We start from the raw sequence: 21,590 nt of genomic DNA, 5'->3' as shown, positions 1-21,590 counted from the left end.
TTATTGATTATATATATTTTTTGTTTTGAGTATGCAAATTTTGAATGATTTAATTTCTTAGTGAAACTCGTGAGACGGATTATGAATTGCCAATAAATTACTTTTTTTTTTTAAAATCCTGATATATGAGATACTACTTGGTTTCATAAATCACCTCAAAAATCAAGATATATAGTTTCATAGTACTTAGTATTAATGCATCGCAATAACGGCATTTTATTTGTTAAAGCAACACTTTATTCCTTATTAAAATATGGAGTAACATTTTTTATGAACCCACATTGTAGGATTTGGAGATTAAAAAAGAAAAGAAAAGAAAGAAGACTATTGGTGCAAATATTAGTTTGAATTCATTCACATCGATCACGGAAAGACATACATCCACAATGAAATTGGAATAATAGTTATAAAATTTATTATGGGTGACATCCAAAACAGGCGACATATATATTAGACTGAGGAAAACTGTAAAGTGTATATATATAGAAATATATCTATGTCTTTTACCCAAAAAAGGGAAGAAAAGAAAAAGAATCGAAATGAGAATCTAGAAAAGGCTCATCCATTGCCGCTTTCCCCTCAATTACTTCAAAATTCCATAATAATGAGATGTTATGTTTTGGATCTGTCTGAGTGTTAACAAATAAATAATTCATGACCATACTTATTTGAAAATGAAGTATATATAAGGGAGTATTTATAATTTTATGAAAAGGAACCTGTGTCATGCTATCTTAATGAATCAATATCTACAAAACATTTTTTATATAGTGGAAATTAATGACATGATATAGTTTGGTTGACTGTAAGCATCGTAATATTGATATGACCTGACAGTGAAGCCGTTCAAGTTATCGGTTCTCCTGTAAATTTGACACTGGACGGCAATTACAGAACTAAACAACACATTCTCTTTCTCATAGCTTGCATCTCGTCCATCAATGATTGTTTGCTCAATTCTTAAAACTCCGTTAAATTTTTCAATGACTAGCGGGTTACGGTGTCTGGAGATATTACGTCATTTCGAGAGTGTTAATCGAAACGTAATTTATCTTATAGAAAGATGGGTTTCCTGAGTTCTACTTGCAATTTGTTCGTTTTACTATGTTCGCTCCATTTTGTTTTGTTTGTTTTTCTTCTATTATAATAGAGTATCGTACATGTATTTGGTTTTATATATGAAGTGAAGTTAAGAAATCAGAATTGAGAAACAGCGCTCCTTTATAGTAGTAGTATTTTTTTATCTTTGTACTAGCAATATTCTTATTTTGCTCTCAATAGTAACAATATTGTTTTATTATTATTATTATTATTATTATTATTATTATTATATTATTATTATTATTATTATTATTATTATTATTATTATTATTATTATTATTATTATTCCTTGATGTGTGATTGTGCGTTGAGATGGGGACCACAGGTGATTATGGTCAATTTTTATCCGTTTAAGATAATAACACTATTGGATGTAAAGTCTTATCTTAAATTCGTACTACTCCTTAAAACAATGGTCGTAGCTAGATACTGTAGTAGTACTATCATTATAATTATAATTTGGGCTTTCCCAAAACTTGCCCTGTAACTTTTGGGCCTCTAGAAATTGATTTGACCGAGTGAAGGCCTGATAATGATTGTATTAATAGATTGGTAAGCCCACATTCGTTGAGTAACTTGAGTTAATATACTACAGTACTCCTAGTTCTTTGTTTGAACTAGTACTTATTGGTTAGGATCAGAGTTGATAGTTAAAAACTATAATTGTTATTTAATTTAAAATTTGTTGCTGATAGTTAAAAGCTATGATGTTATTTAAAATTATTACTTTCTAGTTTTTTATAATTTATCAATAATTGTTAAAATCGAAAATAATATTGTATGATAATAAAATGACATTGTTTTGTACACAATGGTGTTATATATCTGAAACAATGTGATTTTATGTCATGACTATTGATTTCAATTTTGACTATTTTGGGACAATTGTAGGAAAAATTTTAAAATAACAAAAATTTACTCCCTTTATCCACCAAATAATGTCTCAAATGTCATTTGAGATGTCTATAATTTAGAGTTTTACTTACCTTTTCTACTTTAGGGGCATCCATAGTGGGACGCCCTAAACGCCGCCCTATGCTCCGCCACATCAGCATTTTATCCTCCTCCCATTCCACCTGCAGTGGGGTGGACTATAGCCCGCCCTAAGCATTTTATCTATTATTTGAATATTTAAATACTTTAAAATTTGGAAAAACAACTTCATTTCATTAAAATTCAAACATTACAATACAAAATAAAAAAACTACAATTTCTCAACGGCGGCGGTTGCGGTTTCAAACTTTTATAACCATGTCGGTCATGAGCTGAGTATGGTCTTGTTGATTGCGCATTGAGGCCTGTCGCTGTAGAACCGCACCGAAGCCCATCGGTAATCCTCGAGTGACTGGCGAGGTTGTCGTGCTGGAGCTAGATCCGGCTTCATCATCCACCCAATCGGTGGCATGCCCACGTTCTTGTTCGACTATCATGTTATGCATGATAATGCACGCATACATGACGTCGGCGATGACTTCCTTGTACCAGAAACGCGCCGGACCTTTCAAGATTGCCCACCGCAATTGGAGCACCCCAAAAGCCCGCTCCACATCCTTCCGCGCGGACTCCTGCTTTGCAGCAAACAAGACACTCCTCTCACCAATTGAGCAGCTGATCGTCTTCAAATAAACAGGCCATCTTGGGTATATGCCATCGGCCAAGTAGTACCCCATATGATGTGAGCGGCCGTTGGCAGTGAACTGGATGGCCGGACCGCGACCCCTACACTGATCGGCGAATAGGGTGGACGAGTTGAGGACGTTGATGTCGTTGTTCGACCCGGCTACACCAAAGTAGGCATGCCAGATCTAGAGGCGGTGGTCAGGGACGGCTTCTAGGATCATCGTCGGGTGGCTGCCCTTGTAGCTGCTAGTAAATTGGCCTCTCCACGCCGTCGGGCAGTTCTTCCACTGCCAGTGCATACAGTCGATGCTCCCTAACATCCCAGGGAAGCCGTGCACCATCTCGTGCATCCTCATCAGGCTCTGGCAATCATCAACAGTCGGGTGTCACAAATATGTGTCGCCAAAAGCCTCCACAACTAACTTACAAAATTTCTTGAGACATTCGCGGCCAGTTGTATCCCCGACGTGAAGGTACTCGTCGAACATAACCGCTATTGTGCCGTAGGCCAACTGGCGGATCGCAACCGTGCACTTCTGCAACGGCGTAAGTCCGGGTCTGTCGATCCCGTCTTCCCGATACTGGAAGTACTCATCACGTCCCTCCAACGTGTGCACAATGCGGAGAAAAAGATCTCGGCTCATTCTAAAACGTCGGTGAAAAACATTCGGGCCCCACCTTGGATTCTCGGCAAAATAATCTGTGAACAGACATTCGTGTGCTACGTCGTGCTCACGGGGGACATACGTCCGACGTCGTATCGGGCGAGGGACCCGCGCCACCGCCGCCGCCGCCTGCTCCCGCTGCATTTGTGTCAAGCATTCCGCCTTGGCTTCATTAACGACATCGAACAAGGCTCGAGTGAAGGCCCGTCTGCAGCCATCTGATGTACTCAAATCGTAGTCGTCGGGATTTATTTTTGAGACGATGAGAGAGAATAATTGAAGGGAAATTGGAGAGATGTAAAATTGAAGTGTGTGAAATGGTAGATAATTATAGTGCTTAAATAAGAAAAAAAATTCAAAAAAATTCAAAAAAAAAAAACCAAAACGCGTTAGCATCGTTCGACTCATCGTCCGCGTCGTCCACAGTGGCGGACGATGGGGTATCCTGCGTGCATCGTCCGCGGACAGATGTATCGGGCGCGGACGATGGTCAACCCATCGTCCGCGTTGCGGTAGTGGCGGACGATGCATCGTCCGTCGCATCATCCGCACCATTGCGGATGCCCTTAAGTAAGTGGAGCAACAATCAACTAAATAATAATTACACTAACATTTCACGATAAAATTAATACTACTACCATTACCATATAGAAATAAGATCTGTATTCCACTATTTTTTTTAATCTATTTTCTTCACATTTCTTAAAATGCAAATTAAACTTTGGATTATAAAGGAGGATGAAGAAAATACCATTTAAATGGTAATTTTCCTGTTAAAAATGCTCAATTAAGTTCATAAAAAACAGGTTATAACAATAATTAGTTACAAACAATTTATAAATATCCACTTTTCATAGCCTTCCACTCATTTGGCTTCGACAAAATCCACTGTGGATATGATTAATTTAAGCAGTATAGGTAGGATTACAATTGATATAGACGATTAAACCCATAATAACACATGATTTGTAACAAAAGTTGCATGAAGCATAGCAACCTAAAAACCCCAAACCCTAATTCTGTGGCGGCGAATCGGGCTCCGAAGGGAAGAAAGGAAGCGGCGGCGTAGTCGCAAACGGTATCGGATCACTGACCAGCGGCGGCGGAAAGAACCCCGGCAACTGAGGCATTTGCGGCGGCGTCAGAAACAAGTCCGGTGGGAATGAAAACGCGGGAGGATTGTCCGGCACCAGCGGCGGCGGGAAGACAATTCCAGGCAGCGGCGGAGTGTCTGTTCCCGTTGTGGGCGGCGTCAGCCATGGGAAGAGCGGCGGCGGATTGTCTGCCGGCGGAGTCAGCCATGGGAAGAGCGGCGGCGGCGAGGAGGAGGAAGGCAGCGGCGGCGGGTATATTATGGGCTCTACTGCAGGCGGCGGCGGTGCGGGCGGCGGGGGAGACGGAACTAGCGGCGGCGGTGGCGATGACGGCGCCGGCGCCGGTACTGGCGGCGGAGATGGAGATGGAGATGTCGGCGGCGGCGCGGCGGCGACTGGGGGAGGGAGGGGTATTAAGGGAGAGGGTGTTGCTGGTGGAGGGTTTACTACTGGCGGAGAAGATGAGACCGGCGGCGGCATGGGGATTAGCGGCGATCGCGGCGGAGAGCGGCGGGGCAGAAATGGATTGTTGGGCGAGTTGCGGCGGAACGGCCATTGGCCGCAGCTTCCGAATAGGTATGAATATAAAGGGTCACAATTTCTACCTCCGCCGCCGCCGCTTCTTCTTCTCTGCTTTGCATCTTCGAATTTAGTGTTGTTTTGGGTGTGATTTGGGGTAGTGATGCTTCTTGATTCTGAAATCGTAACAAAGAGGAGTACTATTACTACTACTACTACACGAGCTTTCATTTTTTCTTATTTTTCATGAATTATTCTTTGATGACTATACACGGCCACCTTAAATAGGGAGGGTGGTTTGGAAACAAATGAACAGTAATTATTACTATAACAGAATAAATTTGTGAAATTATACATCTTGGTAGTGACACTACTTTGCGACACATATCGGAGTTAATTCGAATGCAATAAAAAGGGTGCGAAAATCAATAGAGTTAAATGTTAAGTTGAATTTGCAGAGAAACAGTTGGGAAGATGCATATGCCTAATAATACGTGCCATTTCTATCCCACTGCATTTAACTCCCATGCTCATCACTTCATAAATAAATTTAATTCCATGCAAATTCACTACTAAAATTTACTACTTTTATAATCTTATCTACTTTACATCATTTATGCACATATTTGATAGATTGGGTGTTTGGTTGATAAGATAGTCAAAAGTAGACTTGTCCAAGGTTTATCGAACCGGCGGTTAAATCCGAAACCGTAATCGCCGGTTACGGTTCTGAACTGAAACCGTGAGAATTTAAAAAATCGTGGTTCGGAACCGCAAAAAATCGGCGGTTTAGAACCGTGAAAAAAAGTAAAAAAAAAAAAACGCCAGAAAACTGTCGGTTCGGAACCAACCGAAACCGCCGGTTTTGGAATCGGAACCGTAACCGCAAAACACCCTCGTGGTTGGGTTCCGGTTCGACAATTTCCAAAACCGTAACCGGCGGTTCCGAAACTGTGGACACCTCTAATCAAAAGGCAGTATTATAATCCGGCAGTAGTACTAATGCAAGTCAATTTATTGTTTCTCCATGTTTATGAATCCGTCGGAGTGTCGATGAAAGGAGATCTAACGGTCGAGTCAGTAAATAGTTGAGAATAACGTTCATAATAAACATAAACTATTGGTAAAGTAACAAGTAATAGTGGTTAAATCATAGTAAATGAAATATTTTATCGATTGAGTTGTTGTAGATCTAAATGGAACAGACGCACGATAGATCGTGGTTGCTAGCTAAATTCATGATCTATCTTGACTTCGTCATTTAGTCGGCACATAGCCACCTTTTCGCTTGACGTGATGGAACCATGTACACCGTATGGACTGCTGGATCGAGTGGATCGGAAAGGACCCGTTGGACAGTATAATTTTAATTATTTTAGAAATAATAATTCCTCAAACAATAGCGATATTGGGCTCTCTAAATGTGGGTATGGTTGTTGAAATTAGGGGGTTGCTGTAGAGCCCAGTTGATACATTTATTGGGCCTCGCATTTCTGCTCTCTGCTATTATCCTACTCCTGCTGGGCTACTACAATGGTTGGAATCATATGTTATTATCAGTTTACACAAAGTATAAGGGTTGACAAAAATTAAATGGTTTTAGTTATTATTGGACTTCAATGAACTAATTAAGATGAAACAATTGAATGCATAGTTATGATCGAGAAAATAATAAGAAAATTAAAAGTTGCATTAAAATGATGATGATAAGTTTGAAATCCTAACATCTCTTGCAATGAGAATCCTGCATTCCTACCGAAAACAAGCATTTAATATTCACGTCTTGCCAATAAATTTGCTACTCATCACTTATTATAGTATTCATTTAAAAACTAAAATTGTTATACTATAATGTTGACTATGAAGCACAATATCGTTAACCTTTCATCCTTATTTAATAGATTGAAGGTTCGAGGCATCATTCCAACTATCTCATATGCGGCCTGGGAATTAATTTCTGTCTCTCTATTTCAAATTGAAGACTTTTAGCGAGGAAAATAAAATTTAATAAAAAATAAGTACTCATGTATTTAATTTTGTTATATTGTGGACTGGTCTAATATTTATTTAGTATTTCATGATATATTTATTTACTATTCCTTCTCGTATTGTGTGTTTATTGTCTCATTGTTTTATCGAATGAGTCAACTTCTACATCCATTTTTAATTATCCTATGTAAAGTAGACAGATTAGTGATGATGATTCCATTAGGACAAGTACAGTTATGTTTGTATCATTTGTGATTTTGAAAAATATGAATATTAAAACAACATTTTGTCCATTATTAAAAGTCAAGGTGGTGGTGTTGTCTTATTCTGACAGTGGGATAACACAAATCTTGTTTCTACACATTTCACAAGAGGGAGATCTCTTCTTTGGCTCCTTTCATTTCTAATATATTTATCAAATTATTTCATCTTTTCCAAGTAATTTGATTCTTTTAAAGAAAAGTACTAATGCCCCATAATTTGACTGTATTTCTGTGTTTAATTATTTATAGATTTCTCAATCATGCAGAAAATTATATATATGCAATAGCCATTATTACCTATCTTTTCCCATATTCTAATGGATCGACCCATGTTTCCAACTTAAAAAAAGTTTTCTTTTATCAACTTTTGAAGTGTGATAATAACAATCTCTTTTGCTTTTTTTCATATGTGCTTTTCAATGTGCTTTTCACTTTTCCTAATTCCCTTGCATTCTAAAAAGCATCCATTCTTTGTTAACATCACGCAAAAAAAGCTACTGGAGACTATTGATAATTAAAGGAAGTGCTAAGTGTTCATATATATACTTATTTCCGATGGTTAACGTGTTAATATCATGAAAATTGTTAACATTATGAACGAAATATTGATGTGTTTGCATTTTGAATAATACTCATAATTTATATTTTCGAATAATCTTTGTCCTTTAGTGGAAACCAGTTGGACAATCTTATGGTGCATATTTTAATAATCCATCCCTATGACTTGTGGTCAAAATCAATAATCACACTATATTGTCGCTCACATTATTGACCTAAATACGTGGATATACGTATACTCATTTCATTCCTAAAAAATAGTAAATCACATTTATCATTTTGGGATGTCCTTTAAAAATAGACCAATTCCATTTAAAGAAACTTTTTTCTCTCTAATGAGGTTGGTCACATTCTCCCGTAGCAATACTTCAATCACTTTTTTTTCTATCTCTCTTTTACTTTACCAATTGTGCATTAAAATTCATGTGTTGTCTATTTTTTAGGGAAGGGGTAGTATAAATTAGTATCGTACTACTTACAAATTATTTTTTTTTCCTTTTTGTTGATTAATTTGTGGACATTTTTTCTTCACATGCATGCTTTTCAGTATCGTCTTCTACGAGGGCAAGTACGAATATAAATTATTGAATTATATATAGCACAATGAAGTTGTCTATTTGTTGAATAAAAAAAAGTAATGTTTGTACGTAGAAAAACGGGTACCTAAATTTATATATAACCAATAAAACATCAAATATGTATTAATTGTTGATTACAGTATTTTTTAGAAGAACTAGACGTATTTATATTTATTTCAAATTTTAGTTATTTTCCAAAAAGAATACTATTTGTATTGAAAAAAAGTAAAGTTAAATTATGGGCATATTCATGTGATTGTACCGTCTAAACAACCTGTATAAGGAAATTTGAGTGCCAAGATGTTTCAGTTTCAACCACTTCACACTTTATAAAAAAAAGTTTGTACATATCCAGCAAAATCTTATTGTCGATCGAGTTCAACCACATGCCCATTTATTTACACTGTTGAAAACTCATTATTTTTTCAATAATATAGACAATTAATTTCAATGTGATAATAGCAATGATTGATTTGATACTAATCTTTCAATATTCCTGATTATTTTCATAAAAGGGAAATCTTTGAGCACAAAAATAACGAACAAGCGTGTGACAAATATCAAAACACATAAGAATTAACAACTCAACATAACCAAGTAGAACAAAATAGAATACATAGAAATATACTAATCTAACCATCGAATAACGTACAAGTATAAAGGATAAAGTATCATAAAAAGAAAAAAAGAAATTTCAACATCTAATCCAATCTTTGATATCACTCAATTCACCAATAGTTTGTCCTGCCAAGATGGAGAAGCTTTGGTGTTCAAGTGAAAGGGGAATTTCGATCCGGATTCTATACTATAATTCACGTATCCAAACAGCCTTCAACAACTTTTTTTTATAAAAGTATCGAATACAATACTCCCATGTGAGAACAAGTTTAAATTGCTTTCACAAAGCCAACAAAATAAACCTTATGTGATCCAAGTAGGCATCAAATAATTAGATTTATTGTCACAAATGATATTGACAATGACAGCATCAAGTGCTTGCCAAACATAAAATTGTTGAATTGCCATAACTTTTAGCCTTCTAATATGGTTAAATAATCTCAACAACTTAGCTTTTTACTATGTATGATTTCAACAACTTACCTTTAATGTCTTCTCCACATATACGTCCAAATCTGCCTTATACTTACAAATCCATATATGCTCCTAGATTGATATTCTTATAGATATCCAAATCTACCTATTGTAGTGCAAGTTGATTAATGATTTCATTGAAAACATTCAAAAATATATTATTGAACCTTCAGACACTGCACCATCATTTAAATATAACCTTTGTCGAATTACATTATTTTCAGTCTTAAATAAATACTGTAAATTATTTTGGTTATAGTAATAGATAAATTTTGATAAGTAACATTCACAAACATATCTCTTACTACTATGCATTCAATGAATCAAATCAATCAACCCCTTCCACTATTTATGGGCCACCTCTTTATTTTTCATAATTCATGGAGTATATTATTTCTTTTATTACTGTACTATATATTTTAATTAAATTGAAATATTTAATCAAAAATATGAAATTCACATGCAAATTTGATTAAAAAAATAGTATAGAAGATACTATGTTCGTCTCTGATGTTACTTTTTCGTATCATGAAATGAAAAATATTTCAATTCCTCTGCCACTTTAAATGGTGTCGGTGCAATTAATTATTAATGTGATCCATGCAAATTGGGTCGCCATGCCATACAAGTCATTTTATCTTTGTTCACACAAAACAATAAGGCCCTATTTTTTTCAACCAATTTTGTTGGATAACCTGTCTTATTCCCAACTTGTGCAGCGTTTTCTTTTCTTCATGTCATTTCATTATTATTTTCTGAGGAAACATTTTTTTTATCCGCAAACTTTGTCGAGGTATCAATTTTGATTCATAATATTTGAAAATATCGTTTGAGGTTCTTTATCTTCGATATACTAACGTTTGAGCTATTTTTTTGCTATTTCAATTTTTTTGGACGAAAATACCCTTTAGTCCATGAAGGACATTTCAGTCAATTTATTCTCTTTTCTTTATAAAAATATTTAATTTATCTTTTACTTATTTTTTCCCCTTTAAGAAGGTACAAACAAAAATTAAGAATGATACGTTAAATATTTTAATAAATAAACGAGATCAAATAGAGGGTATTTTCGTTTAAAAAAAGCTTGGAACAGTGAAAAAGTAGCTCAAACGATATTATATCGAAATTAATGAATCTTAAAAGATATTTTCAAATATTACGAACCAAATTTGATAACTCTGTAAAGTTTGCATACCAAAATAAATGTTCCCTCTTGTATTTTTAAGTTGCATTGCAATGTAATATCGGAGATAAAGCTTTTAAACTAACTCTTTTCGGTTGTTAAATTTTAAAAATAATATTTGTCTCCAAAATAAATGTTAAGTATTCTTAAAAGTTAAAAACGTGTTAAAACTTTGAAGTATATCACTCATTTTGTTTTACTTAATTATCGAATGTTCTTCTGTCATTCTTTTAGTAGCTACAAAAAGAAAAAGTACTCCAGATTCAGTCTTATTCTTGATCCACATATAGTGATTTCAACTTATTTTTTTTTATTTGTTACCTATGAATGAATTTCATAATGTAATCATAATTCAAAGTAATCAAAGCATAAAAGTGATCACTCTCTGTGATTAGGTGAATCGATGAATGATCTTGTAGTTGAAAATGAAAGTGTAAATCATGACAAAAAAGAGTATGTGGAATGAATGATTACACTTTGCATCAATTGGGGAAAAACAAGAAAATAACCACTTTTTGCAACCTTCCTCTCAACAATTACTTAATAATGGAAAATTCGAAGCTGGTGGGTGTGGATTCATCAAACATTGTACTCTGTTTGAGTAATATTTTCATTGCCCAATTCAACAATAGTGACAAATGTTTAGATAATCTATCCCAAATCAAGGAGGAATAAATAATGCATGTAGGAATTACCTTAAGAAATTGTAATGCATATAAATTTTAAACTAACATAGATCTAGCTTCGTACTCTAGGTCCAAACTTTGACTAACCCAAAACTTCCTTTTGTGAATATGGAGAAGCAAATATTGGTATTTATAGAGATAATAGCTATTTAAATAATGAGGTTCTCTATAATAGCTATTTAAATCACGAAATTTGGTCAAATTCTAGTTTGTTCCATGAACTTTAAATTTTGAATATTAAATCACGAAGTTTTAATATTTCTCAATTGTCTCATTCGTGCACAAATCAATATTCTTTTGTGATGTCAAAAACAGTAGTAATATTTTAATAAAATAAAAAAATAAGAATAAAGGAATATAAAAGAAAAAATATTTATTTTAATTAAACATGTCTTTTTAAATCTCAGATATTTTGTGCATAAATAGGACCATTAATAAACAATAAAATTTTGTAATTTAATATTTCAATTATAAAATTTATAAGATTGACCAAAATTTAACTAAATTTCCTGATAAAAATGACTATTAAAACTAATCTAGTAATGTAAAAAAGTTTAGAACTTCCTCGCTCTCAACTCTTTAACTTTATTTATGAAATTGAACTCACCTTTTTTTTTCCTAACTCTCAATTCAACTGCCCTCTCTTACCTAAATAAAGTCATGTTTGAAACAATTAAACAAGAGGGAAAATAAATCTGGACCCCACTAACCCCTCTCTTTCTCTCTCTCTCTCACACACACACACATCTTGCCTCCATTTTCTTTTCTTTGGCACCTTAAAGAACGTGACCACCTTTAAACTAGAGAGAGAGGAAGGAGGGGTTCATATCTTAATTAACTGCCACATGATTTGTAGTGCAATTGGATCTTTTTCTGGGCAGCAAAAAAAAAGGAACCTCATTGCTTTTTCCTGACTAATCTTGTTCCATCTTTTGTCCCTTCTCACTCTCAAACCATTTAAACACTTCCACCTTTAAAGCATTTCAAATTTGAATCCCCCCATTTTCTCTATCAACTCTTGCAAGAACAAGCCCAAAAAAGGTAAAAAGAATGAATCTTTTGTTTCTGCTGCTGATACCAATTTGGGTTTTGAGTTCTCCTGCGCTTTCTGTTCCACTTGATGTGAAGCCCGACCCGCCTGCCTCCGACCCGGTTATTCCCACTGAAAAAGATCCGTTTTTTAAGAACTCTTCTGATCTGGGAGCACATTCTCCAGGTACTCATTTCCCCTGCTTTTTTGGAGTGTTTTTCTTTCTAGTGTCTGAGGAATTGTGCTGCTGAGTTTATGTTTGGAAGTTTGGGCAGCTAGATTAGGTAATCATGTTTACATCTGAAGACTATTTTTATGGTTATTTTGTGGCATTGTGCAGCTTTCCAAGAAAGGTGTTATAAAGCTTAATTGCGGAGTAATTGGGATTTAATTTGATTAGTTTCCCCCTTTTTTCCTTTTTCTTTTTTAAATAAAGCCCAATTTTTGGGCATATTTGGAGCTAGAGGGTGGTGGTGGTGGTTTTATATGATGTGTTTTTTGTTATATATTTCTTGTTTGGTTCTATAATTCCTCTTTTCATGGGATCAGAAGTTGCAGAAGTGAATCTAGTTCACCACCAGGATTTAAACAAGAAGATACTTGTTGCCCTTGTTGTCTCTTCATCTCTTCTTGGTGTGCTTTTGCTGCTGTTATCTTGTTTCTGGATCTTCAGACTAAGGAAGAAAGCCAATGCAAAAAGGCACCAAAAATCAGGTTTGTTATCACTTGAATTAAAGTCCCATTAAGTTTATGTGAGGCTTTTATCATTCAAGTTTTATAACTATGCATTGACAGATGCTGCGAATGGCGTCTCATTTGGTCCGATTCTGGACAAGTTCCCTTCCATGAGAATCGGGGGCAAGAAGGGCTCCATTGCTGCAATCGAGTACCCGTTGTTAGTGACTGCTACTAACAACTTCGATGAAGCCAATATTCTAGGCGAAGGCGGGTTAGGCCGTGTGTACAAAGCTCATTTCAATGACCACTTCCATGCAGCTGTCAAGAAAATATATGCTGGTGGGCTTGAAGCTGAAAGAGAATTCGAGGTATATGTGTATCCTAGTGTTGTGCTGATAGGCTTTTACAGACTTTGGATATGATTGACATATGTTCGTTGTGGCTCATTATCGTCTTTTCATTACAGAATGAGGTTGAGTCACTGAGTAAAATTCAGCATCAGAACATAGTGTCCCTTTTAGGATATTGTATACATGGTGAAGCGCGTTTTTTGGTTTATGAAATGATGGAGAATGGATCTCTAGAACTCCACTTGCATGGTAATCTTTGTTTTTCTGAAGTATGCTTTTCAATGTGAAGCATCACTTTGGTTTATCCCCGATTCACTTTATTGAAATGATCTTGAATATTGCTTCAGGACCTAATAAATCAAGATTGACTTGGCATCTGCGGATGAAAATTGCTCTGGATGTTGCTAGGTATTCATTTTGATTTCGCAAAATATTTGCTTTTCCTCTCTTGTCTTCTGATTCTAGCGAACTTTATTATTTATCTAGAGGATTAGAGTACCTCCATGAGCGATGCAACCCTCCCGTGATCCACCGAGATCTCAAATCCTCGAATATTCTTCTGGATTCTAACTTCCATGCCAAGGTAACTTGATTTATGTAATGTGGTTTGGTCGTATGCTTACTCATACAGTGGAAGCTTATAATCTGATTCCCATTTTGGTCCAGCTTTCTGATTTTGGCCTTGCTGTTACGGGAGGGAATTCGAACAAGGCCAACATCAAGCTTTCTGGAACTTTGGGTTATGTAGCTCCTGAATACCTGCTGGATGGTAAGGACCATTTTCCGATTCTCTCAATCTGTATGGTTTAATAATAGTAAGGTTTGGTATTCGTCTGTTTTGATTTGTGTACCGTTTTAATGCTGCTGTGCTGTCCCCTGTAAGACCATTGGAGCAACACTTAGTTGGAATGTTACTCCTACAACTGTTTCCCTTTCAATGTCAAATTTACCATAAAAAGCATACTGCATACAATACTGCTGCATTCTTCTGCTTTAAATGAAAGGAAGAGAAAACACTCCTTTAGAAGAAGGCTCTAATGATGAGAGATGAAATTGGTTCAACCCTGAATAACATTTTGTTATGAACTGGTTATGACGGGGTAGACATTAGTTTTCCATGTCGAATAGTTTCTGCAAAGTTTGAATCTGTCGTATCGTTCTAAAATGTAAATGCATGAACAAGAAGTATGATATTTGATCATACATTATACCTAAAACTGACCTCTGCTTCGATTTCAAACTTCATATTGCAATACTTAAAAAGCCTATACATTGTAAGCTTTTCTGGCACAATTTTTCTGTGAATAAAGTGAAATTTTGATGCTACAAAGTTCTTGCAACAATCTCTCAGGCAAGCTTACGGACAAGAGTGATGTGTACGCATTTGGTGTGGTTCTATTGGAGCTTTTGATAGGAAGAAGGCCGGTCGAGAGAGTTGCTGAGGCTCAATGTCAATCGATAGTCACCTGGGTAAGTGTCTTCGTTAAATTTGCTACATATATGTTCATGACTCACTATTCTTATATATTCCACCTTGTTAACGAGCAGGCGATGCCTCAGCTTACCGACAGACTGAAGCTCCCAAATATTGTTGATCCTTCCATAGTAAACACTATGGACTTGAAGCATTTATATCAAGTAAAGTTGTTACTAAGAGTCAATCAATACCTCAAACTCTTTGGCCATCTATCCTAATTCTGTCTTTATACGCGTTGTTTTATCATTGCATGAGCAGGTGGCTGCCATAGCTGTGCTATGTGTGCAACCAGAACCGAGTTATAGACCACTGATAACGGATGTCCTGCATTCATTCATACCCCTTGTGCCTGTTGATCTCGGTGGATCACTGAGACTGACGGATTCTGCTGTCCCGACCTGTGCTTAGCTACATTTTTTTGATCCACAGAGCTAAGTGAAGAAGCCTTGCTTCTCCAGAGTCAGGATTCGTATCAGCAGGAAGGAGTTTTTGTTCAGCTTGTACAGCATGTAAAGACGAAGAATTTCATTGCTCTATCGCGTCTCATACGAGCAGCTCTGCAAGCTGAGCCGTGTAAGCTACTTGGCCTTTGTGTTTGTGTACATATAGGGATTCTATTCATGGGAGGCTCTAAAAACTGAGTTGCAGTTATCTTTTTTTGGGATCTTTCTATTATAGGTAAAGCTTCAAATTTGATTGTTGCAACATATATATTCTAAATTTGATTCATGAGATTATGAAATTGGAGTTACAAAGTTTGCATATTTCCAACAAAGGTTGAACTTTGCATCTTGAACGGTTCGTGGTTCTAATTTTTGGAATCGTAAACGGGACATCTAGTTTTTGCTTCTGGTTATGGTTCGACTCGAAACTGCAGTAACAGTCTCGAACCGGCTGTCAACGGGCAATTCGCGGAACTATATTTGTTGAAGTAGGATATCTACCAGCAAAATGTACCTACCCTCCATATTTTGCGTGTCTCTAACTTCACATCAAAACTTTAAATAAAAATTGTTTACATTGAGCCACATAAAATGTTACCTAAATCAAACTCTACCTAAAAATCCATCAATTCCTGCCAAAACTTTGATGTCACCCCAATTTTGAAATTTATTAGCTGAACTATGAAAATTACACCAAACAAAGAAACAATTTGCCGTTCCTTCCAAACATTAAAAACACAAAAATGTGATATTTCCAAAGTCAATAAAAATAAAACCACCTGAATCTCAGAAATATAGCTAAATCCTAACCACCAAAATCCACAGCCACTAATTAAATGTACTAATCACTATAAAAACACTCCTACTTTGGAAGATAGAGATTTCTCAAGCATCAAACTATGTACTATTTTATTTCTGGCTGGATTTGCACCAAAAGCAGCAAGAACATGTTCGTGAAGATAGTTCATCATGGCGGTCGTGTGGAGATACACGACCGGCCTATCCTAGCAGCGGAGCTCCTCAGCCGCAACCCCAAGTGCTGTGTGGCCCACCCCAACGTGTTCCGCCAGCCGTATGCTGTGGTTTCGCCTTCCACCACCCTTGCCCTCGGCAAGAAGTACTATGTCGTCCCGGTTCACACGATCACGAGGCTCCAGATGAAGCACTCGTCTTCGCAATCAAATGATCAGAGACGGACGACACGATTGTCCCTTGCACATGTTGATCATTGGCAGCCTGGTTTGGAGAGCATTAAGGAGTAGAATTTGGAAAATTTGTAGAGTGGTTGATCAACTTCTTTTCTAATGAATTCTTGGTTAGAAAAACAATCGCTCAACTTGAATCCTTACGCTTTTCTATTTGTCGAGACTCGAGACAATCGCGTGTGTGGCGTGATGGTTTAGGGTTTTACGCTTTTCCTAATTCGACGTGCTATCATGCCAAGTCTGGCTCATCCAAGGCAGCCTATCCTAGTCCCGCTACGCAAACAGTGGGACACATCATCACACATTGTACTATCGTGGATGTTCTAATATTTATACCATGTTTTTATATTTCTAGACTTTCAAATTGAAATGTAGGAAGGTCGCAACTAAATGAGAAGTTTTTAACTCGATCACTTAATTGACGAATACGTAGATACAAAATTTACAATATTCGATGTCCAATTCAAACAATTAAACATCGAATAACTGTGTTCTAACATCACTTAAAATATAAATATTTTATTACATATTTTCATTGAAGTGGATAATATTTCATTTTGCTTATGGAAAATTGGTTATTTTGAACGAATCTACCATACTAGATTAATGTCATTAATTCCCACTCTATTAAACTCCCTATATATTAGGAGTACTACACAATAAAATTAGTTTTGATAATTTCTGACCAGAAAATTATTGTCCCATTTTCTCTTTCCTGAAAACTAGAATGCTGAGCCATGAGTGCAGAAACCCTTGCCCCAATTTCTCCAACCCAACACCCATTTCTACTGTTTCGGGTAACTCAATCAATCAACCAGGTAAAGAAATCATCATTTCCCCCTATTTATTTAATAATCAATTCGCTCTTCTTGCCTGATTTAGGAGTGTGAAAAATACTGCTCTATTATACTTGAATTTTGGAAGGATTTTGTGTTGAATTTTGGCAGATTTAGCTGTAAAAGGGTCGGCGAAGGCGTATCTGCATCTCCTGTGTACTGCGAAACACTGGAAACAACCTCTCTTTGAATGCTGCAATGAGGAAGGTCCTCCTCACATCAAACGGTGAGTCAAGTAGTATATTTGTAATTTTTATTTTTTTAATTTTGATTTTGTGACAGTTTGATAAATTTGAACTAATATATAGCTGTACTGTTACTGGATATATTTTTTATTTGTAAATATTGTGTATTTATTTTTAGTTATGAAGTAAAGGTGTGAAAAGGTAGCCCTCCCTCTCGCTAATTGAAAAATTAAATTGAAATCTATTGGAGTATATGATTATTGATTGGTTTGCACACAAAATTATAGTAAAAGGAATAGGAAAGACTCGTAAATAAAATGCTAAAACAAGTAGAATCCAAATTTTCTTCAAATTACTCCATATATGAGTGAGGAATTAAGGAATGAAATCATCATCAAGTGTAGGCATATTTGATGAAATTTTGATGTATAAATGCTTTGCAAATAGGTTCACCTTCAAGGTCAGTATTCTGGCTGAAGATGGGTTTGTGATCCTTGAGAGTTATAGCCATGCTCTGACAACCAAGAAAGCCGCGGCAGAGGATGCGGCCGAGGGGGCGCTCTGGTGCTTGAAACATATGAGCATCTGATGAAGCAATATTAATGTATGATTGTGGGTTCCAAATCTTGAAAATCAACTGAAAATTATTATGGTTTTAGTTAGAAATCCTATGCCATAACTGTAGTGTGTGATTGTAGGATCCCAAAAACTTGAATAATGGGGACAATATTATTGGATTATGTCTGAAGTGAAACTGAGGTCCTTTTTAAGGATTAGATTTGGGATTGAGTTGATTTTCATGCTAATTGTGTTTGTGGCAGATAATGTGTTTAATGTTTTTAGAAAATTAATTGTCTTATACTACTTCTTTCCAGTCTCTTTATGATGTTTTGCAATTTTGCACAACTTGGTCTATACGTGTTAGCATTCAAATGATTTTGGTAAAATGTTAATAATCTGTCTTTTTATCGATGTTATTTACACTTTCAAGTCCGTGGCATTTTTAGTACTAGCAAATGTTTTTTAGCATTTTTTAGTACTAGCAAATGATTAAATATATCTAAACAACAAATCTATTAATTACACCAATGGAATTGTGTCGTGTGTGTCGAAGTCAGATAGATTGGTAGAGATTGGTTTGAATGATTAATGCAATTTAATGGGATATTTTCTTGAGATCACATTTTTACTCAATTCCTTCTCAACAATAGTGAAAAAATAACTCATCACGACAACTCTTTTCTTTTAGAGTGAACTACACAAATGGTCCCTGGACTATGGGTTTATCTCGCCTATAGTCCCTGGACTTTAAAAATATCGCCAGTAGTCCCTGGACTGAGGGTTTATCTCGAAATTGGTCCTTTTGGTTTTTTTTGGTACGAAAATACCCTTTGATATTATTTTGGGGGGTTTGGGCAATTTGGTCTTTTTACACTTTTAACATTTTAAATCTGATATTATTTTAGTTATGTACTAACTTTGATATTATTTCAAAATTATCATTCTTCTTCCATTTTGTTATCCTTCACTGAATTTTTTTTTTAATTTCAATATTAGATTTAATTTTACAAAATTTTAAATTTTATTTTTTAAATATCAATAAATTTTTTTAATTATAAAAATTATTAAATAGCAAAAATTAATAGTTATAATCAATATTTGATAGTGTATAGTACTATGTAATCAATAAGGTATGACAACGCCTTAGTTTTAATCAATATTTAAATAGCTTTAATCATAAATAGATTATATAACACAATTTATTCTGAAATAAATATGCATCTAATGTAAGACTAATATAATTTTTGTTTATTAATTTGAAAACAATCAAAATTTACTAGAAAATTTCAACAAAAATACTCCTATATAAATTTTTAAGTAGGATCAAATTTTTAGTCAACTTCATAATATTTAATCACAAGCAATTATAACAACCGAACGGAGGCTAAATAGAATAACTCTTATTTTTCCATCATGATTAATATTATTTTTCTGTACTTCTTCAATTCAATTGAATATTATATTAAATAACAAAAATTAATAGTTTTAATCAATATTTATAGTGTCCATGAATTAATAGTTTTCATTAAAAAATTTATTGATATTTAAAAATCTAAATATTAAATTTAATTTTATAAAATTAAATCTAATATTGAAATAAAAAAAAATTCAGTGAAGGATAACAAAATGAAAGAAGAATGATAATTTTGAAATAATATCAAAGTTAGTACATAACTAAAATAATATCAGATTTAAAATGTTAAAAGTGTAAAAAGACCAAATTGCCCAAACCCCCAAAATAATATCAAAGGGTATTTTCGTACCAAAAAAAGCCAAAAGGACCAATTTCGAGATAAACCCTTAGTCCAGAGACTACTGGCGATATTTTTAAAGTTCAGGGAATATGGGCGAGATAAACCCATAGTCCAGGGACCATTTTTATAGTTCACTCTTTCTTTTAAGGTTTGCTAGTTCATGGTGGTTTGATAAGAATTCATAAAAAGTGTAGTACATTTTCTTCTTATCAAATGAAATTAAAAAATTATTAGTCCCAAACAGAAGCCCATTTATATAATAATTGAACTGATACTTGTAAATTGTAATCTAATGTATGCTAAAAAGTTCTTTTTGGAATATTGTTTTAGTATCATTAGTTCATGTCATGCCATCCAAATTCCAAAATATGTCTCGACTGGGGCGATTGGGTCTTTTTGCTATCTAAATTTATCACATTTCTTACTATAGCTCCAAACAATAAAAAAGCACACTCCCGCAAATGCATTGGTTAATGCATGATAGTGATTGATTTAATTTCAAATGCATTCATCCATTGGTTGAAGACTCATTATCACAGCTTAATGTTCTGGTCAAAACCAACATACACGTAACTAATGACAGATTAGTGTCCAAATTAATTCGAGATTGTAAACACATGGTGAAGGGGAAATATGTGAAGATACTGCAAATTAGAATATCACAAGCTTGCTCACTAAACATGATACTTAATTGGGAGTTTGGAAGAACTTTGAGGTAGCTATTTTTTTTACTAAAATTAAAGTGCCTAAATTTAAAGTTTTCGTATAAAATTCATGGTTTTTACTTCCTATTTTACAAAAGATTCTTATATAGGAATTACATATCATTATGTAACCTTATAGACAAAGTATTTCTTATTGATTATTCTAATTCCATATCTACCATGATACCATCATAATAGTTGGTCCTACAAATTTCTTAAGATCAATGAATTTCTTCATCTGGACATCTTGGGTCCTATAATTTTCTACAAGGATTCCCAAATCTCTTCACTTGTCTTCACCTCATAAGAGCATCTCCAATGCTACATAGGCCATCAATAGGCCAGCAATAGGCTAGTCATTCTCTCCCCTGCCACGTCAGCAGCACTAAATAATCTACCTGTCACATCAGATTTAGGCCAGCCATAGGCTAGCCATAGGCCAGCCGCAATAAAAATAATTCAAAATATACTACATTTACAGAATTAAAATTACGATTAAATTACGGAATTAAATTTACGACACATATACAGAAAAATTAATCCATTCCATTAAAAAAAAGTACAAAGATTTAAAAAAAAGTACATGATTTATTTTAAAAAAAAGGGCTTCCACACACGAGCCCCGCCACTCTCTACTCCTCATCGCCGTCGCCGTCGCCGCCGTCCTCGCCGTCGCTGCCGCTGCCGATGCCGCCACCCGTGGTATCTGAGCCCACGTCGGAACCCGCTAGCCGTGCCCTCGCAATTTCCAAATCAACCCGCATGCTCTCGAGCATCGAGTGAAGAAACATCTTCTCCGTGGGGTCAGTGGCGGTCCTCCAATCTTGGAAGACCTTGTACATCTGATCCCGCGTATGGTTACGCGAATGGAGAGTGTACTCGAGTGGGGCGGGTGGGAGGGCGGAGGACTGGACCTCGCGGGGCGATAGGGGGGATCCGCCCCTCGCAGCCCGTTGCGCCCGCTTCTGTCCAACCGGACGGGGGCGACCAGCAAATGAAGGAGGGGATGGAAACTCCTC

The 21,590-nt window shown here is 35.4% G+C and overlaps 2 protein-coding genes across 2 annotated transcripts; both read left to right on the top strand.

The window, feature by feature from the left end:
• The first annotated feature begins 12,149 nt into the window (after nucleotides 1-12,149).
• Nucleotides 12,150-15,638, top strand: LOC125205380 (putative receptor-like protein kinase At1g80640). Its single transcript, XM_048104272.2, has 10 exons — nucleotides 12,150-12,564; nucleotides 12,928-13,092; nucleotides 13,174-13,424; nucleotides 13,523-13,655; nucleotides 13,754-13,814; nucleotides 13,893-13,989; nucleotides 14,073-14,175; nucleotides 14,758-14,876; nucleotides 14,955-15,044; nucleotides 15,142-15,638. Exons 1-10 carry the CDS (start codon nucleotides 12,399-12,401, stop codon nucleotides 15,289-15,291), a joined length of 1,335 nt encoding a protein of 444 aa, XP_047960229.1. The 5' UTR covers nucleotides 12,150-12,398; the 3' UTR covers nucleotides 15,292-15,638.
• A 1,551-nt stretch (nucleotides 15,639-17,189) lies between these two features.
• On the top strand, nucleotides 17,190-18,358 carry RTL1 (RNAse THREE-like protein 1). Its single transcript, XM_048104278.2, has 3 exons — nucleotides 17,190-17,349; nucleotides 17,479-17,593; nucleotides 18,000-18,358. Exons 1-3 carry the CDS (start codon nucleotides 17,259-17,261, stop codon nucleotides 18,139-18,141), a joined length of 348 nt encoding a protein of 115 aa, XP_047960235.2. The 5' UTR covers nucleotides 17,190-17,258; the 3' UTR covers nucleotides 18,142-18,358.
• The last annotated feature ends 3,232 nt before the right edge of the window (nucleotides 18,359-21,590 follow it).

This window comes from Salvia hispanica, chromosome 6 (genome assembly GCF_029641045.1).
Source record: "Salvia hispanica isolate PSC_SH4W2 chromosome 6, Shi_PSC_v1, whole genome shotgun sequence".
In the NCBI taxonomy this organism is placed as follows: Eukaryota; Viridiplantae; Streptophyta; class Magnoliopsida; order Lamiales; family Lamiaceae; genus Salvia; species Salvia hispanica.
This window is presented reverse-complemented; position numbering and strand designations above follow the sequence as displayed.

Excerpts from the sequence above, each read along its gene's own strand:
- RTL1 (XM_048104278.2), top strand. The coding sequence starts at position 17,259 with ATGCTGAGCCATGAGTGCAGAAACCCTTGCCCCAATTTCTCCAACCCA. Across the intron at positions 17,350-17,478 it reads TAACTCAATCAATCAACCAG|ATTTAGCTGTAAAAGGGTCG; the intron begins GTAAAGAAATCA and ends GAATTTTGGCAG. Across the intron at positions 17,594-17,999 it reads GGTCCTCCTCACATCAAACG|GTTCACCTTCAAGGTCAGTA; the intron begins GTGAGTCAAGTA and ends CTTTGCAAATAG.
- LOC125205380 (XM_048104272.2), top strand. The coding sequence starts at position 12,399 with ATGAATCTTTTGTTTCTGCTGCTGATACCAATTTGGGTTTTGAGTTCT. Across the intron at positions 13,815-13,892 it reads ATTGCTCTGGATGTTGCTAG|AGGATTAGAGTACCTCCATG; the intron begins GTATTCATTTTG and ends TTATTTATCTAG. Across the intron at positions 14,176-14,757 it reads TCCTGAATACCTGCTGGATG|GCAAGCTTACGGACAAGAGT; the intron begins GTAAGGACCATT and ends ACAATCTCTCAG.